The sequence below is a fragment of the Pan troglodytes genome, chromosome 2, assembly GCF_028858775.2.
Source record: "Pan troglodytes isolate AG18354 chromosome 2, NHGRI_mPanTro3-v2.0_pri, whole genome shotgun sequence".
NCBI classification, from domain to species: domain Eukaryota; kingdom Metazoa; phylum Chordata; class Mammalia; order Primates; family Hominidae; genus Pan; species Pan troglodytes.
This window is the reverse complement of record NC_086015.1, coordinates 194,569,286-194,586,639: the sequence shown is the minus strand read 5'-3', so window position 1 is coordinate 194,586,639 and position 17,354 is coordinate 194,569,286. Positions and strand designations below refer to the sequence as shown.

Here is a 17,354-nt window from a genome sequence, read left to right as displayed (position 1 = left end):
ACCTGGCCAAAACCAAGATGGTGACAAATCTGAACTCTGGTTGTCCTCACTGCTCATTATATGCTAACTATAATGCATTAGCATGCTAAAAGACACTCCCACCAGAGCCATGACAGGTTACAGATGCCATGGGAACATCAGAAGTTACCCTATAAGGTCTATAAAGGGGAGGAACCCTCAGTTCCAGGATTTGTCCACCCCTTTCCCAGAAAACTCATGAATAATATACCCCTTGTATTAATCAGCATATAATCAAATAACCATGAAAATGGGCAACCAGCAGCCCACACTGCTGAGCAGCCATTCTTTATTCCTTTACTTTCTTAATAAACTTGCTTCTACCACTTTACTCTATGGATTTCCCTAGAATTCTTTCTTACACGAGATCCAAGAACCTTCTTCTTGGAGTCTGAATCGGGACCCTTTTCTGGAAACAAATTTTAAAGGTTTCGTCCAATTGAGGTATCCCTATTTTTTCTTTATGCTTTGTTCCATTTTTCTTTTGCATAAAAGTTATGTGGGAGGTGTGCATGCATATTTTAAATCTAATTAATAAGAGTCATGGGCAGATAGGAAACAAGAGCCACTACAGAAAATGCAGTCCTACAGATCTAAATGGAGGTCACCACCACCTTTTTAAGAATCTGATGAAAGAGCTGGGTGCGGTGGCTCATGCCTATAATCCCAGCACTTTGGGAGGCAGAGGCAGAGGGATTACTTGAGTCCAGCCTGGGGTGACATGGTAAAACCTCATCTCTACAAAAAAATACAGAAATTAGCCAAGTGTGGTGGCACATGTCTGTAATCCCAGCTACTTGGGAGGCTGAGATGGAAGGATCACTTGAACCCAGGTGGTGGAGGCTGTAGAGAGCCAAGATCATGCCACTGCATTCCAGCCTGGGCAACACAGTGAGACTCCGACTCAAAAAAAAAAAAAAAAAAAAGTGAATTTGATGAAAGTGTTGTGCTCTCTCTCGAGGAAAATGTAAATACACAGAATATCTTACATAAAATTTAGGGTGTTCTGTTTTCTGTTTTGTTACTGTTTTAATAAATGAGGAGTTCTATAACAATGTGCTGACAGAATAACTTATTTTTCCACTCTAGTGGAACACAGAATTTGATTTTTCCACTACAACACGAGGCTTATATAAAAAAAGAAGATCCTAAACTTGACCATACGTACTCTTCTTACCTTTGTGAGAGGACTCTGATTTTGAGAAATGCCGTGTGGAACTCTGCTGGTTTGTAAAATGAGTGTAATCCGCATCTTCACCATCTGTCATGATAGGTGGTGGTGGCCTAAAAGGAATCCAGAATTTAAAGGGGCATTCTAAGTAACGCTTACTACAACTCCACCTCTTACTGGATTGCAAGCTAAAAACATTTTCTCGTGAAATGAAAAGCCAAAATGCTTCAGAATTCACACTGTAGTTCCTGGACAGCTGCATGGCCTTGAATAAATTATTTATCTTCCCGTTCCTTTGTTTTGATGTCATAATTCAATACAAACAATTATCTCCTCAACAACTAATACATGTTAGGAACTGGGCTAAATAAACAAAGATTAGTGAGATGTGACTGCTGCCATTTATAAGAAATAAACTTTGTTTTGGTAGGTCTTACCAAGTCAAAGAAAAAATAACAGAATAAAGAACAGAAAAGAAGAAAATAATAAAGCCAAGGAAGAAAGGAAAGGAAAAAAAGAAAAGAGGAAGGGTAAGAGACAGAAAGGAGGGAGGAAACAGAAACAAAATTTCCTGAGCAAAGTTCCTTTATCCACTAGGTGGCAAAACAGATCTTAATACATTTGCAAATTCTATGTAATACATTCGCAACTTTTTATGTCAAAAAATGTAAAAAAAAAAAAAGATATAATTTTTACTACTCTAAACTTTTTATTAAAATTACTTAACATAGATTTATGCAAACATGTAGCACTGAAGCAGAAAACCTCTCATTCTTTATCTCCCAAAGGTATACTCAAAGTTTGCACTAAAGGATAGCACCAGATTATCAAATTTATCAATATATCAAAGATTTATCAAATATAACCATACTGTAGGCCATTTTGTACATTTATATGTAAAATCTAGAAGGCATAAGTATTCTGAAGTTTGTAAAGTTATAGTTGGTTTGGTACAATGGGCTCTGTCATGTAAAAATAAAAGCAAGTGTTTCCAAATTTTTTATCTTGTCGCCATGCAATAAATCTTTCCCTGAGTATTCAGCATCCCGAAGAGGTCAGCATGGGATATAAACTGGTATATGTGCTGAGGACCATGCTACAGGTTCTACATAGATTATCTCAATTAACTTTCAGGACAAGTCTGTATGCTAACTATCATATACATATTTGAGTCAGATTAGGTTAGATGAGGTAAATAATCTGTCCATTTTCACACAGCTGTTAAGTGGCAGACCCAGGCCTCAAACTCAACTGGATTTCAAAACCAGTGTTCTTAACTACTCTACTACATAGGTGTGTATTTTTATCAGGAGCAGCATCATCTGTATACAAGACTATATGTATATATGTGTGTTTATATATATGCATTTGTATATTTTCAGAAGTATACTTTCATATGTTATTGTACTTATACTTTCAAATATCATTTCATGCATGGAAACATAGTGAATAATGCATTTTTTCTAATTTTTATTTTTAAATCATTTGTTTACCAATATTGGAAATTAAATAGTATTTTTCTCCAATACCTGATATTTTTAACACTTATCTTTAATAAACAATGTAAGACTTGGTAGAAAAATTAAGACAAATCAATCTGACTCTAGGATTAAAGAACTTAGCTTCAAAAAGCAAACAAGTAGCTTAAGAAGTGACTCAGGCCCAAGAAAACAGGGTTAGTAGTTAGAATGACCCAGTCTGTTCTTCTCTCTTTTATTAATGTCATTAGGCAGTCAAAAATCAGAAAGACAGACGTTGAGTGGGACTCACAAAAACAATCCATGATTAGTGCCTCACCATCAACTCATCAAGGAAAAGTATGCTAAAGTTATGAAACAAAGCACAGGATGCCCACAAGTTTTCTAGCATGTCCATGTAAGGATAAACAAATCAATCTAGAATGCTCTTAAGGGTACTGTTCTAGAATGCTCTTAAGAGTACTTCTTAAGTACTTCTTAAGAGTACTTCTTAAGAGTACTTCCTAAGTACTTCTTAAGAGTACTTCTTAAGAGTACTTCTTAAGAGCAATCTAGAATGCTCTTTAGAGTACTTCAGTGCTCTTAAGGGTACTGTTCTGTTTAGTTTCAGGTTACATAGACAACAAATCCTGGCTTACTGCTGCCAAGAGTCCTACACCAAATTATTTTGTTATACCTGAGACAATTGTTTTAAAGTTACAGCATATATATCCAAGTTAGAAAAATCTTATTAACCAACTTTGTTGTACAGTTTTATTGTATTAAGACTGCCTGTTTCCTACCGTTCTCATGAAATCATTTACATCTTTAATTTAGTGATACAGCCAAACACCTTTCATAATTCACTTCAAAATTCACTTCTTTAAGAAACCCTCCTAGACACTTAAACCAGGATGTCTCCCTATGTTCTTATCATCCTGTACTTTTCATCCATAGCACTTAACACAATCATAATAGTTATTTGGATAATTATTTGTTTAGATTATAAACTCATGAGAACATGACAGAGTTCATTCTTGTTGACTGATGTGTACCCCAATTATGTGTGAGCAATTATTAGGGTGCTCAATAAATACTTGATAAATGAATAAATGGAGACAAATGTATTTCACATTAATAAGAATGCACAAGGAATAAAATGAGATTTAGAAAATATTTAATTTTCCTAAGAAAAAATGCAAGTAGAATAACAAATAATATTAAAAGTATAAAATCCTTTAGTTAAAACAATTTGGAACATGGGTTGAAATTTTTTCCAGTTACAAGAGTTAGAATTCAGATTGCTAAGTGATCCTCTATTTCCTTAAAAACAGTAGAAAACTTCTTTCAACAGTGTTTTGCAGTTCTCCTCATAGAGATCTTTCACCTCCTTGGTTAGAAGTATTCCTAAGTATTTTGTGTGTGTAGTTATCGTAGATGGGATTGAGTTCTTGACTTGATTCTCAGCTTGAACCTTACTGGAATATAGAAATGCTACTGATTTTTGTACATGGATTTTGTTTCCTGAGACTATGCTTAAGTTGTTTATCAAGTCTAGGAGATCATAGATGACACAAATAAATGGAAAAGCACTCTATGCTCATGGGTTGGAAGAATCTATATTATTAAAATGTCCAGGTCAGGCGCGGTGGCTCACGACTGTAATCCCAGCACTTTGAGAGGCCGAGGAGGGCAGATCACCTGAGGTCAGGAATTCAAGACCAGCTTTGCCAAGATGGTGAAACCCCATGTCTACTAAGTATACAAAAATTAGCTGGGCGTGGTGGTGGGTGCCTGTAATCCCAGTTACTTGGGAGGCTGAGGCAGAAGAATCGCTTGAACCCAGGAGGCAGAGGTTGCAGTGAGCCCAGGTCGTGCCGCTGCACTCCAGCCTGGGTGGCAGAGTGAGACTCCGTCTCAAAAAAAAAAAAAAAAAAAAAAAATGCCCATACTAAACAAAGCAATCCACAGATGCAACAAATTCTTATCAAATTACCAACGTCACTTTTTGCAGATTTAAAAGAAACTATTTAATTCACATGGAACCAAAAAAAGAGCCACATAGCCGAGGCAATCCTAAGCAATAAGAACAAAGGGAGGCATGACATTACCAGACTTCAAACTATACAAGGCTACAGTAACCAAAAAAGCATGGTATTGGTACAAAACCTGACACACAGACCAATGTAACAGAGTAGAGATCCCTTGAAATAAAACTGCACACCTACAACCAAGGGATTTTTGACAAAGTTGACAAAAATAAACAATAGGGAAAGGACACCTTATTCAAAAAATGGTGCTGGGAAAACTGGCTGACCATATGCAGAAGAATGAAACTGGACCCATACCTCTCACCATATACAAAAAATTCAAGACCTTAAACTATAAAAATTTTAGAAGAAAACCTAGGAAAGACTCTTCTCAACACTGGCCAAGGCAAATAATTTATGAAGACCCCAAAAACAAATATAACAAAATCAAAAACAGACAAATAGGACTTAATTAAACTAAAGATTTCTGCAAAGCAAAAGAAACTACAGAGTAAAGAGACAACCTACAGAATGGGAGAAAATATTTGCAAATTATGCATCCAACAAAGGATTAATATCTGGACTCTTTAGGGAAGTTAAACAAATGAACAAGGAAAAAACAACCCTATTAAAAAGGGAGCAAAAATATGAACAGACACTTCTCAAAACAAATACAAGCAGCCAAAAAACATGAAAAATGCTCAACATAACTAATTATCAGAGACGCAAACCAAAACCACAATGAGATACTATCTGACAACAATTAGAATGCCTATGAAAAAGTCAAACAATAACAGATGTTAGCATGGATGCAGAGAAAGGGGAACACCACTTTTACACTGTCGATGGGAATTCAGATTAGTTCAATCCCTCTGGAAAGCAGTTTGGAGACTTCTCAAAGAACTAAAAATAGAGCTACCATTACCCTGGCAATTCCATTCCATTACTGGGTATATACCCAAAAGAAAATAAATCAGTCTATCAAAAAAGACACATGAACTCGTATGTTCATCACAGCACTCTTCACAATAGCAAAGACATGGAATCAACCAAAATGCCCATCAACAGTTAATTAAAGAAAATGTGGTACATATACACTATAGACTACTACACAGCCACAAAAAAGAATGAAATCATATCATTTGCTGCAACAGGGATGCCTCTGGAGGGCATTATCCTATATGAATTAACACAGAAACAGAAAAATAAATATTGCATGTTCTCACTTATAAGTGGGAACTAAATCCTGGGTTCACATGGACTTAAAGATGTGAATAACAGACACTGGGAACACCAAAAGGAGGGAGGGAGGCAAGGGCTGAGAAACTTCCTACTGGGTACTCTGTTCACTATCTGGGTGACAAAATCAATAAAAGTACAAACCTCAGTACCACACAATATACCCTTGTAAAAAAACCTACACATGTATCCCCAGAATCTAAAATAAAAATGGCAATTTTTGAAAAATAACAACAAAAGTTAAACACACATACACAAAGAGTAGACAATTCCGTAACAGATAAAGAAATTGGATTTTTGACCATAAGTATTACTTATGTAGAGTTGTACTCTACATGAGAATTTGTGTCTCACTACTACTATTACTACACTTCAGTAATAAACATCTTGACCTAGGAAGTGCCATGTTTTTCAATCCTTGAAACCAAATATTTCTGTATAGCTAGCTAAACTTTTCCAACATGATTAAATGTGAAAGAGGAAAACCACAGATTCTAACCAGAAAGTATACATTCTGATATTAGTTGTGCAAGGTATCTACATATGCAAGGTATACAAGCTTTAACTTTTAACTATGAAAATACAGGTTTCATAAAATTCTTCATTTTTTTGGTCATATATACAACCCTGCTAAAATGACATTTAAAGACAAATGTTCCTCTAAGGTAAAAACAAACATTTCTATTCTACTAGCCCTAAGTCACTTTTCATTCATTTATAATAGCCATTTTTAATACACGATCATTTGATTATTCACTCTTTCAGTATGCCAAATATTTCTAAAGTATCTATTACATTCCAAAAACTTGTTTTCAGACTTTAATAAACTTTCTTAAGAAATCATCCAGTACTGTTCCATCATATATGCTGTCAATGGTATTAGTATTCTAAAGAGGCCAAGGATCTGAAGACTGCAGAATTAAGCCTAAAGATGATTTAAATTCATTTGACTAAAAAAAGGATAATAATCCAGATTTATTTACTTACTAAGAACAGATTAGCTGCTGCTTCTTTTACTTGGATACTTTGGGAATGTACTAACCTATAGAGTTCTAAGAAAATGTTTGGCATGTGCTTAACCAAAAGCTACAACAGAAACAGATTTTATATAACTAGACAGAATATGCCACTATTCTTCTCAGAGCAATACAAACCCAATGTAATTTTCTGAAAGATTATCTTCTGAAAGCAAATGAGTTTTAAAATAGAGGATTACTTTTTAAGGACACTAAATACATTCACTTGAAGGAAACAAGTCTAGGAGCTTCAGTGTGGGCATGAGTAGCAACAACAGTGTCAATTATTCAATGAAATAAACGTTATGTTTCAAGAATTAACAAATAATCAAGAATAAAATTCAAATTTGAATAATTCAGAGTTTTCAAAATTTTAAACTTCGTGTTACTTTTTTGTCTTGTTTTTAATATCTTTTTCTTCACATTCCAATCATGTTTTATTTCGAAAGGCAACAAAAAGCAATTAAAAAAAAAAGAGGTTACTTCCCCAGAGACTTAAATGTTGACAACTGGAGGCAGAAAGACAGCAGCTGCTCCATAACTATTATGCACGACTGTTTGAGATAAATCAGAAAGTATGTACACCATAGCCACAGCTATTTGTCGAGTGGGATTTAGACAGTCTGCAAGGATTCAAGATTTTGTCAAGGACACTGAGACTCAGAAAGAAATGAGTTTGAGCATGTGCAAATGGCATGCACATATCAGTGTGGCTATGAAACCCGGTAAAAATTTAAAACTCGAAATTTTATTTAGGAAAAAAAATCACTCTCATTCCCCAAGCTGAAAGCATAAATTCAGTGAATGCAGAGATAAGAATCAGTCCTAACAAAAAGTACACTCTTCCTTATCCACCCCAACTTTTGTAAAATTCTGATTTGATGTGCACAACTCAATTTAAGACTGGAAATAAAGTTCTAAAAATAACCCTGAATGTCTTGACACTACCTCACAAATGCAGATTTTTGGATCTCCTCTCCAAAAAACATACACTCTTCTTAGGGAACTGACATCTCCTTACTCACCCCAAAGTCAACTTCCTCATTTTTCTTTTCAGGTGTCAGCTTACCGTGCTGGCCTTTCATTCTTAGAATGGTGAGGTTCATCACTCTCTTTTGACTTTGAATTTGCTGCTTTAGCTGTTTTTGGCTATGGACAAATATACAAACAAACAAACAAAAATAACACACACATACAATCCGGAATCATCAAACAAAGGGAAAGATTAAGTTTAAAGTATGTTTATCATGCCAAGCTCTTCCTTAGTAATTTCAGATTAATTATATTTAGTTGAGCAACATAAAATATTTTTATATATAGCCACTCCAGAGGTAAAAAATTTATAGCTGCAAAGGTAGGCTTTGGGCTTACATGGAAGGTGTAATTTAGCCCACTCATCTGAAAGCCTTAGAGCAGCCAGAGGAATGGGCTAAACACACAGGAACATGCTTCCCTAGATGGGTGTGCTTGGCCACTGATTATTAACATAATAGCTACACAGTAATTGACAAGAACCAGTGCACGCCCAGAGTCTATGGAATCCAGGTTTGTGCACTCAAACTTATTTCTGCACACCTGTCTTAGGCTGATTTCCAGCCAGTAAACTAAGGCACATTCAAGTCAACTTTTCCAAGAGAGGAACTGTATCAGTACCAGTTATAAAATAAAAATTACAGAAGTCATGATGATACCTGCTAGAGATGTGGCCATTGCCTTCTGACACGCTTGATTCCTAATCCTTAAATACTTACCCTTTCCTAGTTAAGGTAGCAAAGAATCTGAGAAACTCCTGGGTAATTATTTGTGGCTTAATTTATTTAACAGAAGTATTTGGGAATCCTTGACTAAAACAGTATATTAGAAAAAATCTTGAATTACTGAGTTAGTTAAGAGAGAGCTAAATATACATAATTAATATGAGAATAATACATTCATTGTTTTGAGACTAACTCGTGGGTAACTGAGCAACAGGAAAGAGTACAGCAATACTATTAGCAGGGTTTCTACACCTTTTTCCTCACAACCATTACTGAGACTGTGAGGTGGGACCAGAAACCCAATGGAGGAATCTGTTCGAGACAGACCAGTGCTAAACACCAACTGTATAAGGAATACACAACCTAGGTTTCATTCTTCTGGGCCTAAACTCCCTCCCTAAAAACCCTGTATTGTACGAATTCTCTCCCTATTCCTCTGCTCTTTTTCCACCTAGCTTGACCTTCTATTTGTTAGCTGTCTACACTTTGTCTTCCTCTCTACATTATACACTACTATCAGGAAAAATGTCTTTGTCTTTCCATGGAGGTCCAAAGTGTTGTCTTATGCGCTGTCACTGATGAATAAAGTCTGCTAAACTGGAACTCGCAATTACCGCAGCAAAATGAATTGCAGTAACTGCTTATTTTGTCTACAATTTCTGATCAACGAGGGGAAAGATAACAGTCCAAACTCATGCTAGATAGGTCTTGCACTGTGACATAAATAATAATTGTTGGTGATAAGTATGTATCTTTCAGTCTGCCACAAACCATGTTACATCAAAGGAAAGAGAAACGGATACATGATAGAGATGAAAGATAATATAAGCACAAAGAAAGTAGAGACGGGAAGAGAAGTTCATTGTGGAAAATATGAAAGCATGTGAAAATGCTATATTCTTCTACAATCAAAGTACTGTATATGAAAACTAAGACTGTTCATGACCAGAAGCACTTGCATTTCACTCCGTCTTAAAGGGAACAGAATGAGTTTTCAATCTTAGCAGTAACTTTTTACATATGTTCAAAAATTCAGTGATTTTTCATGGTGATGGAATCTTCACAGATCAGATTCACATATGCAATACAGATAATTTATATATTCATATATCCTAAATATATTTGCAGAGCTTAACTCAAAAGCAGAGTCCCCTTTTCATTTCTAATTTTATTTCTAATTAGAAAACAAACAAAACACACTCTACCTTCCACTCGGGGTCTTGCTTTCTTTTGTCCAAAGATGATTTCTCCCGCTCCTTGGCTTTTTTGTAAGCTTTCTTTTCTTCAGCCATTAGAAGTCGAGCGATTTCCTAAACAAAATACAGTCAATATCATTAACTGCAGAGGTGCAGATAGAAATATACTAGGATATTTCCAAAGAGTATCAGCTAAACTCATTAACTTACTTCATCTTGAGCTACTTGAGCGGCTCTCATGTCCACCTGGGTAGCCTATGATATCAAAAATACAAAAACAAAGAATTTAATTGGAATCTATGTTGTGCATTTTCAGTATCTGGTACAAAATAAGCTGGTTTTTGAAAATAATTGTGACTCATGTTCCTGAGGTTGATAATCAGTTGGTATGCTTTCACCAGCCAGAGCAGGAGCTCTTTTTATCAAATCCTACAGCAGGGTTATGGAGAACAATCATGGAGATGGAGAAATGGAGTTATGGACTTTGCTGCTAATGCTTACTCACTAAGCAAAAGTGGATACTCTATTCCTATTGTCTTGATTTTTCCACTCATAAAAAAAGGTTTCTCAATTGATAGAGGACTATTAATATAATTTCAAGATGGACTAAATTCACACAAAAAAATACCCATCAATATATCTAAACTTTTGCCTTAAAATTTGCTCACCAAAAGTTCTTCTTCTTGCAGTTTTCTGGCAATTTCAGCATCATACCATTCCTGATCCCTGTGTGCCATTCGTGATGGAGTAGATACAGCTTCTTTCGTCACTCTTGGCTTCATTCCTTTAAAAAAAAAAAAAAAAACTCAATGTAATAAAACAACCGAGGATGTTTTCTGAAAAGTTAAGAAATTTAAGATAAAGGAGATTTTTCTTTAGTAGCTAACAATGACAATACTACCTCTACTCCAGAATACAGTGTGGGGTGCATTAAAAATATTTTTGCCCTAGGAATGGAAGTGGCAATGTAGATAATGCATACATTTAAACAAAGATATCTAAGCAAGCCTGCCTGGTAAAAAGTCCCCTCTCACATAGCTTCCGCAACAGCAGAAATTTATGTAAGAAGTTGCAAGTGAGGCCCTGGAAAAATACAAAGTGAAAAAAAAGTCTTGAAAATAAAAATAATTTAAAGAAAAGCAAATTACAGAGTCAGTTTAAAAGAGGCTAAGCTGTCAAGGCTGGAGGAGAGGAGAGGCTTCTTTCTATTTATCTCAGCCTGCATATTTACTACTTCCGAGGGAGCAGGAACAGCAGCACCTGGTAGTCATGTGATAATACCTGTGAGACAAGCAGTGGTCCTGCTATGGCTTTTGCTCTGAGAGTAAATAAACCCACTCGCTTTAGATCTTCCCCACAGCTTTGATCAGATTGATAGCACTGTGACATCTTAGGAAAAATATAATCAGAGCTATATTGAGAGCACAATGACCAGAGTTCTACTCCAATTTATTCCTATAAAGCAATTCTGGCTTTAAACTTTTACTTGACAGTGTGAGTGTATTATATTCAGAATTAATAAAAATTTTGAATACAGTGAACAAGATTACTCATCTGAAATAGTTCATTTCAGTAAATTAACTATTCAGAGGAGAAAGAAAATGTACTCCTGATTGTCTCTTTATGCCAGGGGTTGTCAATCAGGGCTATATATTCGAATCACATGAGGGTGCTTTGAACACGTATAAAAATATTTGCCCCAACCCCCACAGATTCTAAATTAAGTAGCCTGGGTGTGCCCTGTCCTTGAGTAAGTTTGTTTTAAATCTCCCCAGTTCATTCTTACTTGCAATTAATATTGGCATCACCTGTTTAGTGTATTATGTCCATTAAAATTACTGTAAATTAAAATGATTTTTGTCAAAATCCCTCACCACACTTGACTCACTTGCTGTTAATTTTTAAAAAAATAAAATACACGTAAACACTGGGCAAATGATGAGAATGTAAGTATTTTGTGAAGCCTACCTTTGTACAACTTTCAACCTGGCTTCTGCGGCTTCAGAAGCCACAGACTCATACACATCTGTATTTCCTACAAAGAAAGACTAGTAAACATGGCTTTCTTAGCTTCAGACCTAATAGAACCTGATTGCACAGACCACTTCAAATCATCTCTAGAGCCACTGAGTCTTATGCTGGGCTGGGCTTAATCTAGATTTCTAAGTGGTTTGGGACAGCAAAAAAAAAACAAAAAACAAAACAAAACAAAAAAAACAGTGGCATAGTCCCAAGAGTGGACCATCTGAAACAGAATATAAATCTCCCTGAGTTATTTAGCTTAGTCAGAACTAGGAAGGCAGATTTCAGAGAAAATGAAATTAGATAAGGAACTCAGTACCGGGCAATGTCACTGGACAAGATAGTCTGCTATATAAACCATGTTCCAATCTATAGAAAAAATGATACTTCAATAAGCAGCCCAAAGCTTAATTAAGGATGACGGAACATGCCTACCTCCTTCACTTTTGCCATACAGTGAAATAATACAGTGGGATGTGCTCAAATTTCAAGAGACCAAATTTTCTCCACTATTATGCCTCCTAAAGTACACCACAGAATTAGCCAAGAAGATTTTTCACTTTCAGTTTTATTAAAGACACATTGTTTTAAATTCTACCAAAGACAATATTCCATTGAATAGTCTAATTGTTTTGACAGGGTGATAAGACTGTAACCTCTGGCAGTTAAAAAGAGAATGATGACTTAGTAAGAGTCAGAATCTGAGGTAATATCTCTCAGTTCCAAATATTTAGAGGGGAAATGGTTTATTTAAACCCTTGATGTATCACTGGAATCTGTAAATCTCATTAAGTAGAAAATCTCCACAGCCTGGAATACTAAATTTCTGCACTGTCAGGATGCCCATTCTCTGCAGTGTCCTCTGGACCCAAGGTGACAAAAATTTTTGTAAGGATATAGAAAAAGAACTCACAGTGCAGTGTAAGGCCGTCATTAAACAAAGATGTCCAAAAATTTTTTAAATGTAATTAACTGAAGGAAATTAACAGACTAGCTTCCCTCATCTCAGTATCCTAAACAGACTCTAGAAACTAGCTTTCAAAAAATCAGGTGAGTGGTATTTTCAAGTTCCATATATATCTTAATTTAACACTTCCTTGTCTTTTTGTTCATCATCCTTCAGATGGAGAACACAAGAACATCCTTAAATGAACATAAAACTTCAGCCTTAAATAAATTTACAGAATGAAATTGTTGAAAGTACTGACAGTCAAGATAAATTTATTCTGAGCTTGGAATAAGGTAAAATGATAGATTCTTTTTGATATCATGTAAGAGTATTTGTAATAAGCCAGTCTGACATTTAGGGAATGCCACAGTATATCTGACTAACAATTCACAGCAGAACAGTGCAGATATTTTATGGCCCTGTGAGTTTAGAAGTTAACCTGCAGAAAATGATGAGCCATTAAGAATTTATAGTCCAATAGAGAAGTAACTCCGAAAGGTTAAGTACCCATTGCCCTGTAGAAAGTTATCTTATACTTAATTTAAAATTTTATTTTGCACTCCCTTTCAACTGATTCTATTAATGCTGCTCTGCAAATGCTCTTAGAACCAGCTCCATGTCATCCTGCTAGTTTCTTCATTATTAATATAAGTTTGGCCTGTCCTAACAACTTTAAGAATTGTGCTTTTACAACAGCAAGAATAGATGCCACTACCTAGTAATTATATTTTAATGTAATCCTCTGACCTGTTCCAGGGAGTTACAAAATCAAATGCCTACAGGGGCTAGAAAGGTAAAATATGAAAAGCAAGCTGAATATAAAATGATAGAAAAGCAGCAGCTCATGTTGTAGTCATTTTAATATCTGCCTGATAACATTGTTTTTTAATCCCTTGTGCTGGCAAAATAAAAAACAAAACATTTGCAATTCCAGTAGTGGAGCCTGTGAGTCAGCGTTTAGTGTCATGCTTCCTCAGCCTATTTAAAATATCCTGGAGCATAACTAAAAGCCATAAAGCCTAACTAGCCCTCAGAGCACTCGTGAAAGTCAGATTCACAGAAGCAGAAACGTAGAGGTCAGTGTACATCATTCTTCCTCCATACTTCCCCCACACCTTTGGAACTTGTAAACCTCAAAATGCTAGGGGTGTAACTTCCTCATAAACCTACTCAAGACAGATTATATCACACTTTCCTCTATTTTTCCGCAGCTCTTTACGTCTTCCTAACAAAGTGTATCTAGTTTGGAATTGTTTACAAAGCCATCTTTCTGGCTAAAATCCAAGCACAAAGCCTAAGACAAGGATATTTGTGGCAGCTACTCAGAATGGCTTCTGGAACTAAATTTTAATTTTCTGCATAACCAAGTCCTTCAATAAGAAATAACATGACAGGAAAAACCAACTTAACCTGAATCTGCAACCTAGAAACAAGTTCTCTGACCACAGATAGAGCTTGACTGGCTCCTTGGTACTATGATTCCTAGTGTTACAGACACATGGAAAACATCACCTCAGCAGTTTATAGAAAATAGAGCCATTACTGTGTCAATGATGGACTTCAGAGTTAAGCCTCAGGGGCGCCAGAAATTTGAGGTTTATCTATAATATTTACCTCATTCTTATATAGGTACCAAGAACTTACCTGTATTGGTACTTTAGAACACTAACTGTAGAGTTAGAGCTGGAGAAAGTTACAGCATAAAAAGTAACTTACTGCAATGACTTTAAACTTTTAAGTTCCTAAGAATCCACCTCCAGGTCTAAAACATGTCCAAACTGCCAGGCCTCACTCCAGAGATGATAATACATGTGAAACCCAGACATTTCCATTTTTAGTTAACAGCTGATTCTGATGAAAATGAACTGAGGCATATTATTTGAAAAATACTTTCTTAAAAGACTGCCTATCCAACTCCTCATTTTACAAATGAGAAAGATGAGGTCTAAAAAATACAGTATTTCCGGCTCTATCGGCCTTTTAGTTAGACAAACACTATCAAGACAGGCTCATCAGCTCTTCTGGGTTCACCGAAGTAAAACCAGAAATTCAGGAGTTTTGATTTGGTATCAGAATCTCTGATACACAGTCTCGGTAAATGAAGAACTATATCTGGAATGGGTACCTCTAATACAACCTGGGCATGGAATAACTCTCCAAGAAATCAGTGCATTCTCACAGAAGGGAAAAGTTACAAATATTTTCCTTCTTCTTACAGACCTGAGATTAAGTGTATACCTTTTATAATATGTTGCTCTAGGATTTATTTCAAAGTCATGAGCATGAACTGGAGAGAAAGAAAGGTTGCTTAAGATACTTATTAAATTCATTGGTTTGTAGTTATATACATGATACCAGGACTTCCATCGAGACTGTCCTCTATTACCTGTGTCATGGAGGTGGAGCTGCTCCTCACTCTCTGAGAATGGAGGAGTCCTGGGCCTGTGTCTCCTTTTTCTGTGCTCACCTTGCCCATGGTCCCTCCCATATACAACTTCCTTGCAGTGAAGCCCTGCTTTTTGTGAGGACTTGGGTGAAAGTCGATCTTGGTGTCGAGACTGTTTTTCCCAATTTCGAGTCTGATGGTTATTCTTAGTCTCCCAGTCATCACATTCAGTGCTCAGAAACACTTCACCACTGATCGTGGGAAGCAGAGGTCTCCGAGGCCTCTCCTGAGTGGACCGTTTCCTTTCATGCTGCTCATTGTTAATATGGGGATTGTCCCTCCCTTTGCCCGAGCTAGAGGATGACAGGGATCTCTTCGATGAGCAATGTTGTTCTGGCTCTTCCAAGTTCTCCAGTGGATGTTCTGCTTTCTCTTTCTTCTGCTTCACAGTCCTTCCATCTCTTTGGAGTCTACAAGGTCTTGAGAATCCAGAACCCAATTCCCTGGCCCTCCTTGACCCTGGTTGGTCTGAGTGGAGGCAGAGGGATGTGAAAAATAAAAATGCAGATTAATTTAATGAGAGTTAGGAACTCACTACACAGGGGGGAGTCTGGGCTCCAGTTTAACGTACTTTAAAAATGGAGAAAATTGCTTTTTCAACTTAAATTGAGAAGAGGGGATGAGCATTACTGAAACAGTTCATGCATACCTAAAGAATTCTGGGTACATAGCCAAAATGGTAAGAAACTAAAGTGAAACAAATGTGAAAGAAGAGCTTGATCACGATTAGGTAGAGCTAACAACACTTTAATATTTGCCAATAACAAAATTATAGCCATTAAACATTAAGTTCTATTTATAAACCAATTTGAAACTAGTATAGAGTAAAAAGTAGAGGTTGAGGAATCTTGTAAAACAAAAAAATTAAGCTTTGTAATTTCAGACAGAGGCTTTCAAATATTCTTACTGGAAATGCCAATAAAACTATCAGAATATTGCTAGTTTCTCTTGAGTTCAGAGGAATGATCCACAGATTTTTAAACGCCTCCATCTGCCCACTTTATGTGGCCAAAGCAAACATACCCAGTCACTTCAGAAATTAGCCCTCTATTACAGTTCAATGTAAAAGAGGATCAAGTAGATGAGAATTTTGAGTTCATGACCCTGTTATCTGTAGATAATTCTGTTCTCAATCTTAGTTGAAACTTGGCAAAGGAAAAAAATTCAAAGGGTTGCCTTGATGGAATATATAAAAAGGAGTCGCTTCCTAAATACATTTCAAAAAACTGTATGATATTGTATTCTTTGTATAAAAATATAATATATGCTAAGTATATGTCCCAAAATTTAATATAAACTTCAAAAACAGCACAAAAATAATTCTTTTTCACGTCTTTTTTAGGCACAAGTATAATGTGAAGACAAAGGCAGCAAATTCATATGCACTTTATAAGAATATACTGATTTTAACACTTTCTAAAACTTTTACTATGTTTTGGAAATAACAACAAAAAATCCCAATTCCATGGAAAATTGCTATGAAAGCTAAGATTCCCCGATGGAATTAACCACTTGCTGAACTGCATTTGAAAGAGCTACCCTAAGTTGATGAGATGTAAAGAAAATAAAAAACTATACGTTTTCCTTTAAACTGTTTCATTTGATATTAATCTGTTAAAGGAACAGAGCAAGAAAGAGGTATGTGCTAAATGTACCAATTATGTAAGTTTCCATTAAAAACCTCAAATTGTTTCCTCTTGTGCTTTCCAGAAGAAAAGAAAGCTTGCTTCCAAAGACAATACTAAATTAAAATTTGTTTTCTAAACAGTCTGTAGAAGTATTTATCTTCATCATTTATGGGTAAGTTTTATTTTACATAAAATCAAAAGCAAAACAGAAGAATTACCCGGTGATAAAAACAAATTATCTGCTCTTTTAAATAAACTATTATTTTAAGACTATCGTGACAACATGAGAATCAAGTGACTACTGCTGTAAATTTATATAATACAGACCAGCTACTTAAATGATGACCACATCCGGGGAACAATGGTTTACAGTGTTAATAAAAATGTGCTCACTCAGAGTTGCACAAGTGAAGTCCACCTTCCAG

The 17,354-nt window shown here is 35.7% G+C and overlaps 1 protein-coding gene across 2 annotated transcripts in view; it reads right to left on the bottom strand.

Moving 5' to 3' along the window:
• Window positions 1-17,354, bottom strand: part of CCDC50 (coiled-coil domain containing 50) — a 69,205-nt gene that overhangs the window by 7,689 nt on the left and 44,162 nt on the right. Inside the window, exons 6-11 of one of the 2 annotated variants that reach the window (XM_516951.9) lie at window positions 15,242-15,769; window positions 10,553-10,668; window positions 10,095-10,139; window positions 9,894-9,998; window positions 8,001-8,080; window positions 1,196-1,302 (exon numbers count right to left, since the gene is read on the bottom strand). In XM_516951.9, coding sequence (XP_516951.3) covers window positions 1,196-1,302; window positions 8,001-8,080; window positions 9,894-9,998; window positions 10,095-10,139; window positions 10,553-10,668; window positions 15,242-15,769 — 981 coding nt within the window. The remainder of the gene's footprint in view (window positions 1-1,195; window positions 1,303-8,000; window positions 8,081-9,893; window positions 9,999-10,094; window positions 10,140-10,552; window positions 10,669-15,241; window positions 15,770-17,354) is intronic. The other variant, XM_003950254.6, reaches the window with a different exon arrangement.